General features: G+C 42.1%; 1 protein-coding gene across 4 annotated transcripts in view; it reads right to left on the minus strand.

Annotated features, from left to right (window-relative positions):
- Positions 1–23,783, minus strand: part of TAPT1 (transmembrane anterior posterior transformation 1) — a 111,043-nt gene that overhangs the window by 10,473 nt on the left and 76,787 nt on the right. For all 4 annotated transcript variants that reach the window (XM_030565502.1, XM_030565501.1, XM_030565505.1 and 1 more), the window contains 5 exons: positions 23,603–23,683; positions 22,521–22,630; positions 13,106–13,165; positions 11,679–11,747; positions 7,671–7,747 (listed from right to left, as the gene is read on the minus strand). In XM_030565502.1, coding sequence (XP_030421362.1) covers positions 7,671–7,747; positions 11,679–11,747; positions 13,106–13,165; positions 22,521–22,630; positions 23,603–23,683 — 397 coding nt within the window. The remainder of the gene's footprint in view (positions 1–7,670; positions 7,748–11,678; positions 11,748–13,105; positions 13,166–22,520; positions 22,631–23,602; positions 23,684–23,783) is intronic.

Here is a 23,783-nt window from a genome sequence, read left to right on the forward strand (position 1 = left end):
CTGGGGCAAAAATCAGTATTTGGTCCTGCTAGTGAAGGCAGGGGGCTGGACTCGATGACCTTTCAAGGTCCTTTCTAGTTGATAGGTATATCTCCAATTATTAATTATCATCACCACCACATGCTAGGATCGTACATATTTTTAGACTATGTCTCCATATTGAAGATGAAGGCAGCTGTGATTTAGAGCTTTGATTTACAGGAAAGTTTGATGGTTCTATGCTATTCTGGGCTCAGAATTTGGGTCTCCTGAACTTGTTTCTCACTCAAGGAGCTGCAAGAGTACCTTTTATTTCTCTCAGTAGATAATCCTGCAGCAGTTGTATTGGAGTTTGGATGGAGCCCTATATCCTTGCTCAACATTAGGATAGTAAATAGGTAGAGAAGAATGTGGAAACCCACTGATTATGGAAATCTTAACAGACATTGTGATGATAATCTAAATTCAGAAAATTTGCTGGAAAAAGTGAATGTTTTCAAATTAAAAGCCCTAAAGCACGTCTAAATTTGTGCATTATAAAAAAGACCAAAGTATACTTCAGTAGCAACTCAACTATCACACATTGCATTAACACAAATGTCAAAAAGAAAAAAAAATTAGCATACAAGATTTCTCTCTCAAAAGTATTTTTATGTAATACATTTTCCTATAAAAGTAAGTCTGTTAGAGGGATAGGAGGATATACAGAGCAGACAATCTTCAGTATTTAAAAAGGAATCTCTCACTTCGGTATCCAAGCAACCACAAACTAGACAAAATTAGATTCCCCCAGGTCTGTAACTGTGGTTCTATAAGGTCCCTTCTATTAGGGTAAGAGAATAGTGTGATGTGTCATGGTGGGCATCTGCTACAGACCACCAGACCGGGAGGATAAGGTAGACGAGGCTTTTTTTGGACAATTAACAGAAGTTTGCAGATCACAGGCCCTGGTTCTCATAGGGGACTTCAAGCACCCTGACATCTGCTGGGAGAGCAATACAGAAGTGCACAGACAATGCAGAAAGTTTTTGGAGCGTGTTGGGGACAACTTCCTGGTGCAAGTGCTGGACAAACTAACTGGGGACCGTGCTCCTCTATTGCTCACAAACAGGGAAGAACTGGTAGGGGAAATAGAAGTGAGTGGCAACCTGCGCAGCAGTGACCATGAGATGGCAGAGTTCAGGATCCTGCCAAAAGGAAGGAAGGAAGGAAGGAGAGCTACAGAATACAGACCTTGGACTTTAGACTTTGACTCCTTCAGGGCACTGATAGGCAGGATCCCCTGGGAAGCTAATATGAGGGGGAAGGGAGTCCAGGAGAGCTGGCTGTATTTTAAAGAAGTCTTATTGAGGGCACAGGAACAAATCATCCCAATGTGCAGAAAGAATAGCAAATATGGCAGGTGACCAGCTTGGCTTCACAGAGAAATCTTCGGTGAGCTTAAGCACAAAAAAGAAGCATACAAGAAGTGGAAACTTGGACAGATGACTAGGGAGGAGTATAAAAATATTGCTCGAGCATGCAAGGGTGTAATCAGGAAGGCCAAAGCACAATTGGAGTTGCAGCTAGCAAGGGATGTGAAGGGTAACAAGAAGGGTTTCTAGAAGTATGTTAGCACAAGATGGTCAGGGAAAAAAGTGTGTGATCCTTATTGAATGGGGGAGGCAACCTAGTGACAGATTATGTGAAAAAAGCTGAAATACTCTATTTATTTTTTTTGCCTAGGTCTTCACAGACAAAGTCAGCTCCCAGACTGCTGCACTGGGCAGCACAGTATGGGGAGGTGGTGAGCAGCCCTCATTGGTGAAAGAACAGATTAAGGACCATTTAGAAAAGCTAGACATGCACAAGTCCATTGGTCTGGATCTAATGCATCCAAGTGTGCTGAGGGAGCTGGCTGATGTGATTGCAGAGCCACTGGCCATTATCTTTGAAAACTCCTGGCGACTGGGGGAGGTCCCAGACGACTGGAGAAAGGCAAATATTGTGCTAGATCGTTGGGCTCAACAGATAATGTTCGATGGCTTGATGTCTAGTTGGCAGCCGGTATCAAGCCGAGTGCCCCAGGGGTTGGGTTTGGGGCTGCTTTTGTCCAACATCATCTTTAATGAGCTGGATGATGGGATGGATTGCACTCTCAGCAAGTTTGCGGATGACACTGAGCTGGAGGGAGAGATGGGTACACTGGACAGGAGGGATAGGGTCCAGAGTGATCTAGACAAATTGATGGATTGGGCCAAAAGAAATCTGATAAGGTTCAAAGGACAAGTGTAGAGTCCTGCACTTAGGACAGAAGAATCCCATGTGCTGCTACAGGCTGAGGACCGACTGGCTAAGCGGCAGTTCTGCAGAAAAGGACCTGGGGATTACAGTGGATGAAAAGCTGCATATGAGTTAACAGTGTGCCCTTGTTCCATATTGGGCTGCATTAGTAGCAGCATTGCCAGCAGATGGAGGGAAGTGATTATTCCCTTCTATTTGGCACTGGTGAGGCCACATCTGGAGTACTGCGTCCAGCTTTGGGCCCCTCACTACAGAAAGCATGTGGACAAATTGGAGTGTGTCCAGCGGAGGGCAAAGACAAGGATTAGGAGGCTGGGACACATGATTTATGAGGAGAGGCTGGGATTATTTAGTCTGCAGAAGAGAAGAATGAGGGGGGATTTGATAGCAGCCTTCAAGTACCTGAAAAGGGGGTGGGAGGGAGCTAGGCTGTTCTCAGTGGTAGCAGATGACAGAACAAGAAGCAATGGTCTCAAGTTGCAGTGGGGGAGGTCTAGGTTGGATATTAGGAAAAGTTATTTCACTAGGAGGGTGGTGAAGCACTGAAATGGGTTACTTGGGGAGGTGATGGAATCTTCATCCTTAGAGGTTTTTAAGGCCCGGCTTGACAAAGCCCTGGCTGGGATGATTTAGTTGGGGATTGGTCCTGCTTTGAGCAGGGGGTTGGACTAGATGACCTTCTGAGGTCTCTCTGGCCCTAATCTTCTATGATAACAGTTTTTCTTTCTACAAAGACATGTCCCTTGCTTCCTTTCCCCACACTGCCTTTCTAAAAAGGCCTTCAAGAGTTTTTTCCAAAACAAGATACTTTCACAGATATGTACTAATTATTTCAAAAAAATGAAGGGGTTCATGGCCTAATCCAATTCAGTGACAGTTGGACCAGGATGTTGCCAGGTTACAACTCACCTATCTGATGTATTAATACCAGATTTTCATCATGGATTACATAAGAACTTCCAAAATTTTTACTGTCACAGAGTTTTGAGTTTCTAACTACTGGGAGGGCAGAAGTGGGTCAGATTAGTTTATAATGTATAAATTTATAGTTTATAATCATAAAATTAAATCAAAATGCAAATTACAAATATTGGGTAAGACTTAATATTTTTGATTACATTTAATAATGTAACTTAATAAAGAACTATTGTTGCACCCCATCAAAACAATTTCCTTCTTATTTTAGCCTACAACTTTTGTGATAAAATCTTAAAGCTTTATCTAGGCAGTGTTTCTCATGTCTGTATTATACCTAATTCTGTCTCTCACATTGCAGATAATTCCACTTATGTAGATTATAATTACAGACACTGAAAGCAGTGTGCAGAACTTTGAATTACTCAGAGGATTTAGGAGATGTACTAATTCTAAACCTGAGATCACAGCAAAAGAATAAGGTCCATTCTCACAGTATGACAAAATCTAATCTAATAAACTAAATCCAAAGAAGAAAGAGGTCACAGCTGTCTTTATTCATGAATACTTAACACATCTCTATAGACTCTGTCTCCTGTCATTTTGAAGGTCAATGTCCCATTGTCCAATTTGGAGCAGAATTGGTGAGTTGGAGTCAGGTGTTTTATTGGTGTAATTTTTTTATTTACAAAATGTGCACAGGCCCTGTTTCCTTGAATTGAGGTGGTAACAAACAATACACAGACAACTCCCTTCCTGCAGAAACCTCAGACCAGGCACTTCTGCCCTGGACCCAGGATTCCTGCACTTTGTTTCTCTCTAAGGCCATACCCAAGTCTTACTGCTCAACACAGAGGGTATGTCTTTGAGTATGTCTACTGAGCAAAGAAAAACCCATGTCTGGCCTGTGTCAGCTGACTTGGGCTCTCAATCTGTGGGGCTGTTTCATTGCTGTGTAGACCTCTGAGCTTGGGCTGAAGCCCGAGCTCTGGGACCCTCCCACCTTGCAGGGTCATAGAGCCCGGGCTCCAGCCTGAGTCCAGATGTCTACACAGCAATGAAACCGCTCCGCAGCCAGAGCCCTGATGGCCCTAATTGGCTGGTATAGGCCAGCTATGGGTTGCTGTGTAGAAAGACCCTTTGTGACCCTGAGAGCCCTTCAATGTCAATTGGCTGAGGGGTCTCACCCCATACTGTAACTTACATGAGGCCTGACACACACACTGCATCAACATACTGTTGTCATAATATATATCTAAAAAGTGTCACACAAATTATATATAAACGGGTATCAGAGGAGTAGCCATGTTAGTCTGGATCTGTAAAAGCTGTAAAGAGTCCTGTGGCACCTTTCAGACCAACAGACATCTTGGAGCATGAGCTTTCGTGGGTGCATGCATCCGACGAAGTGGGTATTCACTCATGAAAGCTCATGCTCCAATACGTTTGTTAGTCTATAAGATGCCACAGGACTCTTTGCTGCATATATAAACTGGTGACACGCAGGTCCTGGAAATCACTGTATGATGTATTATGGGTTGGGTACAAAGTTGTAGATGTGTGTTGTAAATGTGTTCTTAATATGTGTGTTGGAAAACAGAGCATAAAACTCAGTCTGCCCTAGACAAAGGAATATGTATTAGCCAGTCTGATTGGCTTGGTTACCAGCAGAAGACAATGGAAGAACATTTACACATAAGATAAATGAAGCCATCAAGCTAAATGAGCAGGGGAGAAGAGCATTTAACAATCATGCTGAGGGACAAAATCTGCACCCCAGGAAACCTTCCTGGCTCTTGAGACAGAGACAATGGAGTTTGAGTAATATAAGGGGAGAAAAAAGATTTTTTTAGTTATCCATCACTGAGGGGACAATAGGGTACAGCACCTATGAAAGCTGGATCCTCTTGGCCTGAAAGACAAGAGCTGCTGGAAACTTTATATAGTGAGAAACTGCTTGGGCAAAAATTGTAACTTGCTAAAATTAAGTTTTAGTCACTAGAAAGCATGTTTGGTCTAGTTACAAACAAAACAAATCTATTATTCTTGCCTACTCGGTACTCTAACTTTTTCTTATTTTGTTTCAAAACTCTCTCAATGCTGGTATATTAAAGTGAAGTGAGAGTCTTCAGCTGAGCCAACTGGCAGAGTCCTGAAGAGTTTGCTGGCCTGACACACAGCTGAGCAACAGCAAAACTCATTTACTGAGGCTGAAGGATAACACAGTGGCTCAGAATTCTGGGTGTCCTGAGCAGGATGTCAGTCTTCTCTGCAGTTAACTTGGTTTTGCCTAGCCTGGGTGTGAGCAGACACATTGAAAAGCCACACTCAAGTCACAATGTCCTCACTGGTGCTGCGCTCACCACTGAGAGTTGCTAGGATTTCAGTGGACGTATCCCATAGTTTTGTGATGCACTAAGCTGAGACGTTAACTGTTGGAGAATTTATAGAAGGCACTGAAGGACTATCAGCATTCAAAGGATTTATCCTGCATCCTCACTGCAAAGTGGGCTGGTAACTAGCCCATCTGAAAGAAGCACCCAGACTTTAGTCTATACCACGGGACAGGCCAACTAGCTGAGGCTGAAAGCACCACTCATCTTGGGCCAGAGGATTTTATATGTGGATGTAAGAATCTGAGTAAGAATCTGGGTTAATGTTATAGGGCTTGTCTACATCAGAAAGTTGCAGCGCTGGTGAGGGAGTTACAGCGCTGCAACTTAGGAGGTGTACACATCTGCAGGGCACCACCAGCGCTGCAACTCCCTGTTTGCAGCGCTGGCCGTACTCCCGTTTTGTCTCGGGTGTAGAGGATCCAGCGCTGGTGATCCAGCGCTGGTAATCAAGTATAGACACTTACCAGCGCTTTTCTTGACCTCCGTGGAATAAGCAGGTATCCCAGCATACCTGAGGAAGCCTCTGGTAATCAAGCTGGTCTCCTTCCCCGGCTTGCTCTCGCGTTCCCCGAACCCCGAGCAAGCAGGTCTCCTTCCCTGCGGTTTGCAGGGTGGTTCGGGGAACGCGAGAGCAAACCGCGGCGAAGCTGGTCTCCTTTCCCGGTTTGCTCTCTCGTTCCCCGAACCCCCGAGCAAGCAGGTCTCCTTCCCTGCGGTTTGCAGGGTGGTTCGGGAAACGCGAGAGCAAACCGCGGCGAAGCTGGTCTCCTTTCCCGGTTTGCTCTCGCGTTCCCCGAACCCCCCTTGAAGCCGCCCAACAGCGCTGCAGTGTGGCCACATCTAACACCACTTGCAGCGCTGGTTGCTGTAAGTGTGGCCACTCTGCAGCGCTGGCCCTATACAGCTGTATTAATACAGCTGTAACAACCAGCGCTGCAAAATTTTAGATGTAGACATGGCCATAGTGAAAACATGTCCAGATATTCTTCTCAACTTGACCAGTCCCTGAGTTTTATATCTGGGAAACCTCTAGATCAAGCAAAGACATCGACTTTCCAAAGCGCAGAGGGGGAGGGGGACGGGGCGTTGGGAGGTGTGGGGTTGACCCCTCTGCCTCACTTCCCCCTCCCAGGCCCCACCCCTTCACTTCGCCCAAGGCCCCAACACTGCCCCGCCTTTTTCCACCCAGTTCCGCCCCCTCCCCTGAATGCGTAAGTGTGGCACAGAAAAACTACAGATATCCACCTCCAGTTGGATTTAGATTAAATGTATGAGAGGATCTATTTTTTTCTAAGGGTAGCACTTGTGTGCTCAAGATCAGGGTGACTACCATCTGCTCCATTCCATCCAAATTTGATATGGTCCTCGAGCTCCTGGCCAACTGCCAAAGTTACCCCCAGCTGAGAAAAGTTTTTATGCCTCTGGTTTAAGCAGACAGCATTATTAATTACTGTACAAGTTTCTATGAGGTCGTATAATAAGCTAATCACTATATTAAATAGCTAGGATTACATATAATCTCAGGAAATGTAAAATAACCCAAGTTTAATTCAAATAAGAAATATATAAAACACTCCTTATACCCTTTTTGACCCAGACATGAAGGATAATACAAGTATTATCCCTTGCATACTCACCTACTTTAAAAAAAACACCCAAACAACACTACAATCATTCTTTGCACCCATCTTCTCCTCCCTTTTAAACTCTGGTCTCATTTTGTTGACCATAATCATAACTTCTCACTAACTGAAAAGAAAGGCTCTGAAACTGATGCAAATGTTTATCTGCAAATTGCTCAGTGGTGGATACTCAGAGTGCATGGCTGTTATTTTTATTCTCCCATGCCTCAGTCAAAGCGTGTACTTCTGCAAAGAGTGTGAGCTCCATATAGGTAATCTCAGCTTCTGCTGCTAGATCCAACTATGATTGTTCTGCAATGCATTTTATGTAAATTTCACACCTATTAGACTCCATGGAGAAGAGATTGTATTATGATTGTACCTTGAAACATCAACAGAGCAAAATTATTTCTTACAATATTTTAGTTAAACAGTAAATACTGTTCAATAATTGCTTCTTTTGTGTTCCACTTACCCACAATAGAAGAGCACAACACAGGCATAAGCCAAGACTCCTTGTACTTTTATTGAGCTTGTTACGACTCTGATGAGCTGTTTTAAAAATAAAAGTTCAACAGTTCAGGCACATAGATTAATAATTAATAGAATAAAGAGGACATTTACATCGAGTGAAGTTTGACAAAAATGAGAATATTGATATTAAAGACAATTAACTTTGTAATGTTCTGTGTTCCTCTTGATATTGCTAATTATTCAAGAATTATCTGAATAAATATTACACAACTATCTGCTATTGCTTGACTATGCAATAGAGTTGTAATTAGAGTAGGGCTGTCCATTAACTGCAATTAACTCATGCAATTGACTCAAAAAATTAACTGTGATTAATGGCAGTTTTAATCGCACTGTTAAACAAGCAAATACCAATTGAAATTTATTAAATATTGCTGGATGTCTTTCTACATTTACATATATATTGTATTCTATGTTGTAACTGAAAAAGTGTATTTTATTTTTTATTACAAATATTTGCAATGTAAAAATGAAACAAAAGAAACTATTTTTCAATTCACCTCATACAAGTACTGTAGTGCAATCTTTGTCGCGAAAGCGCAACTTGGAAATGTAGATTTTTTTGTTACATAACTGCACTCAAAAACAAAACAGAGTGATTAATTGCCTGACAGCCCTAAATTCTAGTTAGAACTCTACAGTCTGTTGCTATATAAATGATTTATATCAAGTTCAGCATTATGACTTCTTTGCAGAATCAAGAAAGAAATGATGGGCTGGAAGAGGATACCAGTTATTGACAGAAATATCTGAGGAAACTACCCAATATGTCTGTGTGGAAATCACATTAAAGATATTGATATAGTGAACCAGGATTGTAATGTATTACTCTGCACTAAAGAAAACTTCAGAATGAACTCTTTTGTGCACTCAGCATGGTATGGAATCTATCTGTTTGCAAAGTTTGAACACCAAGAAATCACAAAAGTTCGTTTTCAGTGTAGCAGTTATAAGGCCCCAATACAGGAAAACAGTTAAGCTTGTGCTTAAGTCCATCCTTGTTAAGGACTGCATTTCAGCACATGCTGAACTTTAGATATGTACTTAGGTCCCATCTTGAATATGGATGCGTTCCATAATTGAAGTCTAAGCAGGCAACTGTAATTTTGACCACAGTAGATGTTGGTCACTGCTGAGCTTAACTAGACAAAGTTATCAGTAACACTTTTGCTCGATCCTTGTGGGACAGTATTGCAACAAAAAAACTAAAAATGTTACATCACTAATCACTCTACCAGTAACATTATGGGACTTTGCTGGCAGAGTTGGTGCTTCTGTCCAATGCCATTATGACTACAGGCTCATCTACACAGACAAATTGACCAGAACAATGATTGCAGAATATGGTTGTCATAAACAGATAGTCAAGGGTTAATGTCTCTTTTACCCTGTAAAGAGTTAAGAAGCTCAGTAAACGTGGCTGACACCTGACCATTGCACCAATAGGGGAACAAGATACTTTCAAATCTTGGTGGAGGAAAGTCTTTGTTTGTGCTCTTTGTTTTGGGTGTTGTTCGCTCTTGGGACTAAGAGGGATAGCCAGGCAAGGCGGATTAGTCTTATGTTTGTTTTCTCAACTTGTGAATGTTGCTTTTTGCTGGAAGGATTTTTACCTCTGTTTGCTGTAACTTTGAATCTAAGGCTTGGGGGGGTCCCTCTGGTCTATATGAATCTGAGTACCCTGTAAAGCATTTTTCCATCCTGATTTTACAGAGATAATTTTTACCTTTTCTTTCTTTAATTAAAAGCTCTCTTGTTAAGAATCTGATTGATTTTCCTTGTTTTAAGATCCAAGGGGATTGGGTCTGAACTCACCAGGGATTGGTGGGGGGGAAAGGAGAAGGAATGGTTAATTCCTCCTTGTTTTAAGATCCGAGGAGTTTAAATCTGTGTTCACCAGGGAATTGGTGAGGCCTCCCAAGGCAACCCAGGGAGGGGAAAGTCTGGAGTGGGGGGGGGGGGGGACGACGACAGGGAGTGCGCCAGACACTGAATTTCTGGGTGGTGGCAGTGTCACCAGATCTAAGCTAGTAATTAAGCTTATAAGTGTTCATGCAGGTCCCCACTTTTGTACTCTAAAGTTCAAAGTGGGGAAAGAAACCTTGACAATGGTATTCCAGAACAGTTCCCTTTGTAGTTCAGAATAAAAGTCACTTTATTTCAGAATAATGTACGTGCTCAGAAATCACAAAATGTACTAATTATTCCATAATAAAGTGACTAATTCTGGAATAGCATGCCGACATAGGGGGAAGAGTGGGAGAGGGAACACAGGGAGCTAATCCAGAACAGTTTATACCACAATAATTATTCTGATCACCTACCCTGTGCAGACAAGCCCTAAGCCACTGAACATACCAGTGCAAGGAAGGGTATGATAAGAAAACACTGAAGGTGTTTTATAAAAATGTTCCTATCAAGAGCCTTAAAAACCTGCACAACTGTCAGCTTCCTGGCAGCCAGCTGCTTTTGCTATTCTGACTGAACAATCAAGATACTTGCCAAAAGGAATAAATGTTCAATCAGTATGGCGGTAGCCTGTTCCAATATAATGGTCCAAGTCATTATAAATTCCATAGTAGTAATCTGCATTTTTAACTCTCTATGCTAGGAGGATAAACACTAACACATACATCAAGTCATGACTCTGTATCAAGTGATATAAAACTTTCCTTATGGTGAGTGCTAAATGAGATGTGTAGAGCCATTTAGATGTGTTAAAATATAAAGAAGAGCTCATTTCACAGTCACACAATTGTTTCAACAAAATGAGCTGTGCAGCCTACTAACAACTATACATACATCAAACCTCTCCTCAGAAGTAACAGTCAAGCCCTCTAACCCTTAGCTCACTTCCTTCCCACATAACAGGGGGTGGGGTGGGAAGGAAGGGTGTTCCAGCATGTCCAAAAGAAACTAAGGCCACGTCCAGCCTAGGGCATTAAAATCGATTTTAGATACGCAACTTCAGCTACGTGAATAACGTAGCTGAAGTCGAATTTCTAAAATCGAGGTACTCACCCGTCCAGACGGCGCGGCATCGATGTCTGCGGCTCTCCGTGTCGATTCCGGAACTCCATTCGCGTTGATGGAGTTCCGGAATCGATGTAAGTGCGCTCGGGGATCGATACATCACGTCCAGACTAGACGCGATATATCGATCCCCGAGCAATCAATTTTAACCCGCCGATGCCGCGGGTTAGTCTGGACGTGTGCTAAGCCTTTTTTGGACCAAGGAATGGAGTGAATTCTGAAGTTGAGGGAACAATCTTGTGGTTAAGGTACTGAACTTGAATTTAAGAGATATAGGTTCAATGCCTGGCTCTGCCACAGACTTCCTATGTGACTTCAGTCAAGTCACTTAGTTTCTGTGCCTCATTTTTATATATAAAAAGAAGATAATGCTTCCCTACCTCACACAGGGTTGTGAGGATCAATTAATTGTTTGTGACCCACTCAGATATTAGGGTGGTTGTGGCCATATAACCAAATAGACAGCTCCCTCTCAGTTACATGAAGAAAACTCCAGCAAAAATGTATATGTTGACCTTAACTGTGGCAGCAATGGAAAGAGAGAGAGAGAGCATTTCTTAGGTAATCAGGTACCTAACTCATTTACAGGTTAAAACCCAACACCATGAACTCTACCAGGAAACTTAACATCAGCCTGTATAAATCCTGGGGCATTTATGCTCCCAGCATGAAGCTACATCTAATAATCATTCACTTTATTCGCTCCAGCTTCAGTTTCTATGTGGCCTTAAAATAGAGCACCAAAAATAATACAGTCTCCTGGTGGCAAAGACATGGGTCCTCATCTGTCTCACACTGAGTTTCTTCAGAGAAATAAAGCATTTTTCTATGACCTTGAATTAATCTTTTATCCCTAAGCAGAATTCTTACTAACCACTGAGATTTTTGGTCTGAAAAATGAAAATACACGACTTACTAAAACAGCCAATGGGAGAGGAATAAAACCCATTCTCCTGGAAACAGAATCGCTGTAATCTGTGTATGCCTGCAAAAAAAGAATTGGAATTTGAGTCATCTCTTCCCTATTTTGGCTTGGCGCACATTCTAGGAAGGTAGCAATCACTACTAGCGTATACATTACATTGATAAAGAAGCAACTATTTAAATCTGGTAAACAACTGCTTTCACAGAAATCTACATGGATATGCAAATGCAGATATCTGTTTGTGTGAATACAATTAGCACTAATACGACTGTTAAAATTAGCCACAGAGCTCTAAATCAAGAGCAGTTAGGAAATTATGCCTCAAATCATGCCAAAGCATTTCAAAAGTGCATTACTGCCACTTCACTTAGAGATTTTTTATTATCAATTCAGTTTCGATCCCTAAATATAACATGCAAAAATCCACACTGAAGGGGAAAAAACAAAAGAAAGAAAGAAAAAAAGAAAAAAAGGTGATTATCCAAAGCACCATTGTAGCAATTTCAATAGTCACTCCAAGTTCCTCTGTAATTAGGCTCAAGATAATACTTCTCCTTATCCCTTTTTAAAAAGCCAATTAAGGGCTTTGTGCTCATTGGTACTATAAAAGTGGTCTACTTTGCCTGAGAATTCTCATGTGGTACTGAAATTTCTCTGATGCTGAAGAACAGTTGTATCATATTAGCACTCATTTTCCTCAAGCCACCCTCACAAAAATATAAAATATACGACTTTTCAGAATTATCCAGTTTATTCCTAAAATTTGTAATATGAAGATTCCATTAGTATTCCAGGTAATTTAGGCCCTCTTGTCCATGGCACAGTATGAAAGATTTTTACTTATGTTTCTTCATTCATAAGCTTGATAAAGGAAGATTGCTTACCAGTAATCTCAGTTCTCTGAATGTACTGCCTCTGCAGATCCACGATGTAGGAGTAACAAGCACGGTACGAGGGATTTGCATAGGCAATTCATATGGCAGTAGGAAAATTACCAATGAATGTTGTACAGATAGCATAGTTTGGTGACCTACTATAGTTAAGATTAAATGGGAAGGAAGAATAGATCTATTTTATGGAAGGCTGCAGGTAGTTCAAAATTACTCCAGGAAAACCCTGCTAAACTTGTTTAGCCAGTTTACTTCCAACATATCACATAATTAAACCTGTGCGAGCATAGTTTGCTCTTAAAAATAAAAGGCAATTTACTGCAAGAAAACTGAAGAACTGAACAGAAGTTATGTGGCTAGATCATGGTGCAATATTCATTTCGTTTTGTACGTGCACAATAGCAGGATATAATTTCAGTGTTATAGAAGAGAACATTTTCTGAATATCTGTTGGCACTGACATGTGCTGTACTGAAAACAATGACAGCAGCTAATAAAAGAACATGCCCTTTTTATTTTCACGCTTACATTTTTCTGTCGACTGCTAACAAGGTCAAATGCCAAGCTGGCTCTGTACTCACTGTAGACCTGGGAAAACAAATCCAGCAGATTGGATGTGTGATTAATGTACATGAGATCACAATTTACAGCAGCAACAGGATTTCATTGATAAAATATTTGTGCAGGAACTGATGCATTCAATCTTGCCGTTTCATGGAGGTACATACCGCTGCATAAGTAAGGACAATACTGTATACACATGAGCAAACAGAAGCCAATTTTCTAAAATATACAACTGTACATGATACAATTAGATTACAGTATATACATTTACTTTTGGATTTTAGATTCACCAATACGGTATTAATAACTGTGTTAAGCCAACTGGCCATGTATATTTTGCCAGGATGATTAACGTGGCAACTAAAACCCAAGTGGGATATCTGGAAGAGGATTTAGGAATGAAGAACCCCATGTTCTGGCCAAATTCCAAACAGGAAGTTAGTGGCCTGGATGCAAAAAAGGAGTTAGCTTCAGCAGGATAGATGTCTGTTGCATTTCGGATAAATAATTAGTGTCTCTTTTGGGCCACAGAGACTGAGACTGGGAAAAAAACATGAAATGTATATATTCATAGTGGAACAATTTCAACAAGAGAGACTGAGGGAGCCCCCACATCAGAATATCCTATAATTCAATGGTACAGTACTCACCTGAGAGGTGGCAGATCCCTGTTTAAATCCCTCCCCCCAGGTGACTACCCTAATCACTGGGCCAAAAGTTATGAGTGAGGTTTTCCCTCCTCCCCTACTCCCCATCCTGGTCTATTTTATGTTAACTCACATGAGAGGCTAGTCCAGCAGGTGAGCTCAGAAGGCACCTACTAGATTGGGCCCCAAATGCCTATCTTCTCCTGGTTTGTGAATTGCTCTGGGGCTTAGGTGAGAGAAAGATGTCTAGACACCTAGAGTGGGGCTGCAGTGTGCTTGTTCAGAGGCAGAAACATAGGTATATATGGAACTTTTACAGCAAAAATTTAGGTGCCAGTTAAGGCACCTACAGGGTTCAGTGGGAGTTTTCTACATTGCAGAGATCCTGAAACTGAGACTTATGCATCTAACTCCTTTTGTGCATCCAGCCATTCTGCCTATCCAAAATATCCTCAATAATGTCAATTTGATATAGTGCCCTTCATTTTCTTGAGTTAGGTGTTGTGATGCATTGCTGCATCCTGCTTAATGATTGTGCCTTGCACCTTGTGTTGACTGCATTTCAGTGACGGAATTAGTTTTGTGTACACACACACACACACAGTTTTGAGAGTCTCTTTATGAAAGACGCTATGTAAATGTCAAGTATTGGTTACCTAATTAATTCTTGTAAACAATTAGCAGCACCACAAAGTAATACAAGACAATCTCTATGGTCTTATTATTATTCATTTAAATTGCAGATCTTTTTGAGTTAAGGCCAATAGCACAAAGTACAAAGGATGTACTGTAATTTGAAGGACTATGATTTTTACATTTAGTTAACAGTTTAAATTAGAAGCTGCGTGAAAGCACTAGACTCAAGCGAAACAAATAACTGAACTTGTAATCGTATGCTGACCTAGGATCCCATAGAATGTTATATTAGGCAGCTGGGAAGGAAAACAGGAAAGTAATATTTTCAGACACTAAGGAAAACATAGCTATTTCAAGGGTAAAGGGACTGACCATCTGCTACTCCAGTAAACTTCAATTAGCACTGCATGTGCTCACCACCTCTGAAAATTAGGCGCAATGGCTATAAATCTTTAGAATCTACATGTAATATGGTAAAGGAGTGTGTTAAATAATAACCTTGCAGGATGGTCTATAACTGATTCAGCACATTGAAATGTATTTCTGGCTATCATTTCATTATTCCTTTTTTCTGTACTTTTTACATGAAAGTAGGGCATGCATAAATGCCTCTGGCATAAGGGAGTTTATTAAGTGCATCTATTAAACTTGTTTCTACACCATATACTGTAGTTACTTTAGGAAGTTTTGACCTCGCTTCTTTAAAAGAGGATTTAGGTAGTGAGAAGAAAATGCTAATACATCTCTCAAATTTACAAAGGGCACCTGAGTCCACACATCAGTTTCTAAGGGTTTGTCTACACTTTAAATGATACAGCAACACAACTGCACTGCTGTAATGCTTCAGTGTAGACACTACTAATACTGATGGGAAGGGTTCTCTCATCAGAATAGGTAATCCACCTCCCCAATAGGCAGTAGGCTAGGTGGACAGAAGAGGTGGTTACTCATCTTGTTCAGTAACTGAGGTTCTTCAAGATGGCTGTCCCTGTGGGTTCTCACTTTAGGTGTCTTGATGCCTTGCACTTGTAATCAGAGATTTATGGTAGCAGTGCCCAGGTGAGCCGCGCATGCGCCATAGCGACTCATGCTGGTCTGAACAGTTACACAGTGGTGTGGAGGCAACCATCCCCCTGTTCCTTCTCTACCTCAGAGAACTGGCCTGAAACTCTGAAACAGAGGGGAGGAGGGATGGTAGTGGAGCACCCACAGGAACAACTGTCTTGAAGAACAGCAGTTATTGCACAAGGTGACTAACCTCCTCCTCTTCTTCGAGGAGTGTTCCTGTGGGTGCTCAACTTTAGCTGACTGTTGAGCAGCGCCCATCAGTGGAGGAGCAGGATTTCGGAGTTGGCCTATTGATGGTGGATAATGCTTAAGTCCAAAGTGAGCATCTGATGCTGATTGTTGTTCTAAAGCATAATGTTTAGTGAAAGTATGGAGTGATGCCCAAGTAGCTGCTCTGCAAATGTCAGTGACAGGCTACAGATGCTGCCAGTACTCTAGTGGAGTGTGCGCAAACTCCTGGTGAAGGTTGTAAATTGCTGTTCTGGTAGCACATATGGATACATCCAGATAGCCATTTGGATAGTCTGATTTTGGGAGAGTTTGATCCATTGAGTGTTCTGTTAGGAAAACAAATAGTCCAGGTGATTTTCTAAATGTTTTTGTTCTTTCAATATAGAAAGCTAATGCTCTGTGAACATCCAGTGTCTGGAGTGAGGCCTCCGTCCCGCCCGCATGTGGCTTCAGACAAAATATAGGTAAGTAAATGAGTTGATTTAAATGAAAGGGGAAGGTGACTTTGGGTATGAACTTAGGATGTGGTCCTAGGATTACTTTATATTTAAAGAATGTTGCATAAGGTGGGTGTGCCATTAAGGCACCTAATTCTCCCGCCCGTCTTGTGGACGTGATGGCAATGAGGAAAGCCACCTTCACTGATATGTGCAACAAAGAGGAAGTTGGAAGGGGTTCAAACAGTTTTCCCACGAATACATGCAGAACAAGGCTGAGGTCCCACATGGGGGGGATGAGTGTTTTCAATGCCTTCAAGGAAGCATTTAATCATCAGGTGAGCAAATATAGCGACCCTGTCCATCTTGCCATGGAAGGAGGTAATAGCAGCCAAGTGTACTCTGATGGAGCTTGTGGATAGCCCCGTATTTTTAAGTCCCAGTATATAGTTGAGGATCCTCGGTAGGGGGGCCAACTCTGGTAAGATCTGTTTGTCTTGGCACCATGTTCAGAATTGTTTCCACTTAAGGATATGTTTTTCTTGTATTTAAGTCTCCGATTGTTCAGTAATATATCTTTTACTTCCTCAGAACAGGCCTTCTCGACCCCAGTCAGCCATGAAGTAACCAGGACTTAAGGTGGAGTACTGCAAGGTTGGGGTGACAGACGCATCCCACATCTTGTGATAGAAGGTTAGGTACTAAGGGAAGGGTTCAAGGTGGTTTCACTGTCATCTGATGCAGCTATGGGAACCACATTTGTCTGGACCATGTGGGTACACTGAGAATGACCCTAGACTTGTCCTGCCTGATCTTGTGAATGACTCTGCTTAGAAGTACAGTTGGAGGAAATGCATACATCAGTGGCACCTCCCATTTTATGAGGAGAGCGTCGCCTAGAGAGTAGAGTCCCAATCTCACTCTGGAAAAATATTTTAGGCATTTGGCATTCTGAGCTGTTGCAAATAGATCTATGGTGGGGATCCCCCATAGTTTGAATATGAATTGACAATTCCTCGATCCATCTCCCACTTGTCGGTTTGTGAAAAATTGCCACTGTTGTATTCTGACATCCTAGCAGATAGGATGCTGATATCTCTATGTTGTTCATTATGCACCAATTACAAAAGGTGTACTGCTTCTGTACATAGGGAGTATGACTGTATTCCCCCTTGGAGGTTTACATAAAACACGCATGCTCTATTGTCCATGAGGATCTTGATAGCATTGTTCTTGATTAGAGGGAGAAATTAGAGGGTTGCATGCATTTCGGACTGCCCTTAGCTCCAGTAAATTTATGTGCAAGTTGGACTCTGCTGAGGACCAGTGGCCTTGGATTGTATTGTTGAGTAGATATGCCCCTCCAACCTATTAGGAAAGCATCTGTCATGATTGTCATGTTTGGAGTTCTTTGTTGGAAAGGGACTCCCTGACCAGACATTTTTTGGTTGTGTCCACCATGTTAATGAGTCTTACTCTGTGTGGCACTGTGAGGCATCTGTTGAGAGTGTGTCTGTGGGGTATACATACTGTTCAAAGCCAGGCCTGCAAACATCTCATGTGGAGTCTGGCATATTTTACAACAAACGTTGCTGACATATGCCCCAAGAGTTGTACGTATGTTCTGGCAGATGTTTGTGGGCTGTCCATCATCGTTGAATTTAAGTTTACTAGAATGAGAAAGCATTGTTGGGGTAACATTTCTGTTGCTGTGAGACAATCGAGGTAGGCTCTTATGAATTCTATCTTTTGGACAGGAACCAGTGTGGACTTTTGTGTGGTGTTTATTGCTTCTTGCTGAGTTGGTGTCCTTATAAAGCAATCATCTAAGTATGGAAATATCACTCCTTGTCTGCAGAGCTGAGCTGCAATGACAGCGAGAACCTTGGAAAAAACCCTTGGGGCAGTGGAAAGGCCGAAGGGTAGTACTCTGTACTGGAAATACTGTTTCCTTAGGGTGAATCTCAGGAATCTTCTGTTTGATGGGTGGACTGTAATATGAAAATAAGTGTCCTGAAGGTCGAGGGCCAAGAGCCAATCTTCCTTCTCTAATGCCAGAATTATTGTAGTTAGAGTCACCATTTTGAAACGTTCTTTTCTCATGAATTTGTTGAGTTTTCGTAAATCCAGGATGGGTATCCACCCAGCAGTCTTTTTATGAGTTAGGAAAAAAATGTGTATAAAAATCTCTTCCCTTGTGTTGCACTGGTATGGGTTCCACGATACCTACTTGGACAAGGTGGTTTATTTCCTGTTGTAATGGGTGCTCATAAGAGGGGTCCCTGAAAAGGGATGGGAAGAGATGTGGGTAGGTGGGATAGAAGTAAAGAGGATGGAGTAATCCTTCTGGATAATCTCTAAAACCCATTTGTCTGCTGTGATGGTGATCCAGACTAGGTAGTATGGTGAAAGGTGGTCTCTGAATGGGTGGTGGACTGCTTCTGATTCCAGAGTCAGAGAGTGTGGCGGCCTCAAGCCCCTGACCACACCTTCAAAATGATTGCCTAGAGGTGAATGATTGAGACATTGAAGGCTGATCTTAGTTCTGCCAACGTCTATGCTGTCTTTGTTTAAAGCAGTTGGTTGTACTGTCTTTGGGGCTGAGAGTGTGCTGTAGCCCGGAATCTCTGGTTGTAAAACCTGCCTTATTTTTGTTTGCAGGTACGTTGATGCCCAGAGTTTTTAAGGTCATCTTGGAGTCCTTTAAGGTCTGTAAGGACACATCAGTTTTGTCAGCTAACAGTTTTTGACCCTCGAAGGGAATCCTGGACCTCCCTTGGGAATCCAGAAAGATGGAGCCAGGATGCATGGTGCATGATCACGAATGTGGCAATGGATCATGCTGCCATGTCTGCAGAGTCAAGGGAGTCCTGTAGGATTGTCCTGGCAATGAGACACCCCTCAAATGTGTGTCTTATATTTTTCTTGTTTTTATCATCTGGCAAATTTTCAATAAATTCTGACATTTTGGAGAACAGATTGTGTGTATATTTAGCCAGCAAGGCCACATAGTTAGCTTGTGGAACTGAACTGTAGCTGAGGAATAGGTTGTCCACCCAAAAAGGTCTTGCCTTTCCATTCCTTATCATATGGGGTCATTCAAGACTGGTGTTGTTTCCCCTTTGATTGACTGCCTCCACCATTAAGGAGTTTGGAGTGGGATGTGTAAATAAAAATTCAGCTCCTTTTGCTGGCACATAATATTTTTTTGTCAGACCTCTTACGCAAGGTAGTGCAGTAGATGGAGTCTGTCAGATGATTTTCCCAGGCTCCATAATAGCATCATTTATCGCAGGGCTCTCTTTGCTAATGGGGATGCCTGGAGTATGTCCAGGAGCTTAAGTTGGGCTTCTGGCAGCTGTGTAAATGGAAAGCCTAGAGATTAAGCAACCCTTCTGAAGAGGTTCTGAAAAGATTTGAAATCATCCCCCATAGTAGGGGGTAGTGGCATTCAGTTTCATCTGGTGATGAAGATGAGAGGTAAGCAGGTGGTGAAGTGTCATGTATGGCTATGTCCTCGGGTTCTTCAGCGTCTTCCTCTTGTGTTTCTGAGGGTGCTGTGATGGTTGGCGAAGGGACCGGACTATTTTGGACCTAGGCGGACTAGGGGGCCTGCAGTTTTGGTTGCCCATGGATTCCACGATCACCAGTTAGGTGGGAATGGTATGGGGGCGGTGCCCATGGGTGACTATTCCATTCTCGTGTCTCCACAGGTGGTGGGTTATGAGATGATCCTGGCTTGGGTGAGGAGTGTATATTACTGCATCATCCTCTTCTTCCTCATTAGTGGAGATAAGAGGGGCTGATCGGCAGGGAGTAGTCAGCTGGGTTAGTATTGATCTGGACGGGGTGCCCTTGGTGCCAAGTAGAGGAGATTAAGGCACTGAGAGCACTATCAGGTCTGCATGCCTCAGGAGTTGCTGCGGTCAGGGCCGGCTCTAACTTTTTTGCTGCCCCAAGCACAAAAAACCAAAACCAAAACCAAACACCACCCTGCTGAACCAAAAACAACTCCCGCCCCAGCGAACCAAAAACAAAAAACCTCAGTGCTGCCCTGCCGAACCAAAATCACACCCCCCCCCCCGAGTGCTGCCCTGCCGAACCAGAAACACTCCCTCAACGCCGCCCTGCCAAACCAAAAAGAACCCCGCCCCTCCATGCTCGGAGAGCAACCGCACCAAACCAACAACAAAAAAACTTAAGCGCCACCCCGCCAAACCAAAATCAAAACACAACAAAACCCAGCACCGCTCTACTGAACCAACCACCTCTCCTCCTCCCAAAGCACCGCCCTGCCGAACCAAAAAGAAAATCAATACCTTCCCCTGGAGCGCCACCCCACTGAACCAAGATTGGCCACTCCTTTTAAGGTGCCGCCCCAAGCACATGCTTGGTCGGCTCATGCCTGGAGCCGGCCCTGGCTGCGGTACCGTGAGATTCGGTGCTGTAGATGGCATGGCGGACAGCCCAGGAACATGATTTGAAACTGCCAGTGCTGAACATTTATAGCTGTTCAGCATAGGTACAGCAGGTGGTGCCATTGTACTGCTTGGGCAGAGATCTCAGTGGATGCTGAGTTGGATGGTTTCACCTTAGTGTGTGAACCTCCATTAGAGCCTGCCCATATAGTGTCTTTAGCTTGTCGGAAACTCTCGGTGCCAGACGTTCCCAGTGCCTTGTGGTCCGGCGCTCTTGGTGCTGTCAATACTGCGGTAGATTTTTCAGTTGGAGAGCACTTTCTTTTGGGTGATTCTTGGTGCGAGGATGTCTGCGACCACTTTTTTTTTTTGTAGCCTTTCTAGGAGCAGGCTCCTTAGCAACACGCTTTTGTTGTTGGAGCAGGGCTCCTATCAGAGGCTGCCGCTGGCGACTGTTGGCCAGGAAGTGACTTGGACTCAGGATTAGGGGCTGGCGGCTGCCCTGAGGAATTTCTCCATCATGAGGAGCTTCACTTGGAGATCTCTGGCTTTTCTTGTCTTAGCTGCCAGCTTTCTGCAGTGTGGGCACTTTAAAGTAAATGTGCGTCTTGTTGAGGCAGCGGACACGCTGAGCGCGGCCGTTAGAGACCAGTATGGAAAGTGTACAAGTCAGGCAGTGTTTAAAAGCAGCTGAGCCTGGCATGCCTGAGAGAGTTAGTCTCTTGGAGAAAAACAGGGGTACACCCTGTTTGAGGCTAAGGCTGTAGGCCTGCTGGAGTGATGGGTGAATAGGGAAGGTAGACTGGAAAAAAAAATTTTTTTTGTTGAAATTAAAGAAAATAGAGTAGGCCAAGGGGATAGGGAAGCTAACTACAACTAAGTTAATACTACTATGATGAATTATCTACTGTACATTTTTTCTGAAGTAAGAGAGGGCACTGCTGATCACTCTAACTCAAGCCAAAGGCAGCAGAGGAGAAACTGGAGTATGGTTGCCTGTGCACCGCTATGTAACTGCTTGGAGCGGTGTGAGATGGCTACGGAGCATGTGTGGACCAACCGGGCACTGCTACCACAAATCTCTTATTACAACCACAGGGCGTCAAGACACCTAAAGTGGAGCACCCACAGGGTCACTCCTCAAAGAAGAATTCTTTTGTCGACCTAGCAGCCTACACTATAGGTTAGATTGGCTTAAATACACCACTCAGAGGTGTGGATTTTTCACAATGCTGAGTGACGTATTTAAGCAGACAATTTTCTAGTGCAGACCAGGCCTAAGACAAATACAGCATGTGTAGTGTCTATATATGTCATGTTAGCATATAATATAAAACAAATTTCATACTATATATGCCCCAAGAAATTACAGGAATGGTAAACCAACATTAACCTACTTTATATTCTGTGCTGCAGGGACAGAAGGGAAAAAAATATTTCTGATCTCAGTTTCCATCTTTAAAAATACACTGAAACAGAAAGATTCAATAGTCTCACAGAGAAAAAGATTTTTCTAAAACATGAATTGTATCTCACAATCCATTTTGTTTAGAAAAATGTACATGGTCTGGGTGACTAAAGTAAAATATAAACATTACCGTTATGTTTTCCTGACCTAGCAACTGCCCCAAAAGTGATTTGCAAATTATGTGAATTGTGGTTGTTACACAACAGTCACAAGTTTAATTTATGGATCTGGAACTATGAATTTAGAAGCAAAGGTATTTCAGGCACATTAAATTAATCCTCAGAAGTGCACTGTTAATAAGAAAATAATTACTGGAGTTTTAGGAAATGGCTTTTTTAACTTTAATATCAAAAAACATAATCTACAACATTTTCTGCATTAGACTCAATCTTTTTCTACATTTTATAGCGGTCTTAAAAACAGAGTAAATCACAACTAGAGCAAACATGTTTAGAAATCCAATAGTATACCTACATCTGCTGTAATGTCATTGAATTTTGTTATAAATGCATGTTTCACAATATCCACTGCAATTTCTGATGCAATGACCATGCAAACATCTGGAAACAACACCCAAAGGTGATCTGAAGGTTAAGAAAAGATTAAAAATCAGTTATACTGTACAATTTGATCCCATAAGTAAAGAAAACTTGCAATTACTGCTTTGCACAGCAGTCAAACTTTCGACGGTACAAAGCATTTTATATCTCTCTCTCTCTCTCTCTCTCTCTCTCTCTCAGAAATGAATGGGTGACTATTAGAGATGAATTCCTACCACAGTATCTACTCTGGGGAATTGTTTGTATTAGCATAGCTCCCAAAGGCCCTACGGAGGATCAGGCTCTGTTGTGCTAGACCCCGCACTGTAAGGCTTTATCTTCACTAGGATAAAAGCTATGTTTTTTAACATGTGATAGCTATCATGTGTTAAAACTTAGTGTAGACAAAGCAGTTGCAGCTTAACAGGTTATCTGGTTAAGATAAATCCGCTGGCCAACATGCGTTAAACACCTTTTGTCCTAGAGAAAAAGGCACAGAATCAGGCCCTACATCACTAAACACATTTCCAGCCTGCAACATTAGAACAAACACCAATGTTTATTTGAATTAAGCATTTAAAAATAACAAAAAGTTTAATTAGTATTAAAATCAAGATGGAAATACATTTTCAGTCTTATACTTGGTTCCTTTCTTGCTAGCATAAGAAAATAACTACACTTTTCTAACAGGATTTCTCACTGGTAGATTCAAAAATATAAAAAATGTAACTCAAAACGTTGCAAAACACATCAATGTTTATTTATGGTGCAAGGGGATATGCTTCCATTGGAATCAATGGAATCACAATCCACAGAAAATGAAATAGTTAACAGATTATTCAGATCTTGTGATCTGAGATCATAGGAGTCCGATTTTAAGAGTACTGCTCGCTTTTTGACTTTCAGATTGCTGTGTTGGTATGTATGATTGCCTTACATGTGTACCTGTACTATTGTAATTACATACTAACAAGTATATAATTTAAAAAATTACATGTTTTTCAATAGCGTCATTACCTGGATTCCATGAGAACTGCTCCATATTTCTTAGACATACTATCAATAATAGCACATAGTTGGTGAATCTCTCCTTTATATCTGGGGAAAAAAAAATCAATCGTCAACTCCAAATAAAATATTTATCTGTATTATGGTAGTGCCATTGTACTAGGCACTGGACACACAGTAAGAGCCAACA

Source organism: Gopherus evgoodei, chromosome 5 (genome assembly GCF_007399415.2).
Source record: "Gopherus evgoodei ecotype Sinaloan lineage chromosome 5, rGopEvg1_v1.p, whole genome shotgun sequence".
NCBI classification, from domain to species: Eukaryota; Metazoa; Chordata; order Testudines; family Testudinidae; genus Gopherus; species Gopherus evgoodei.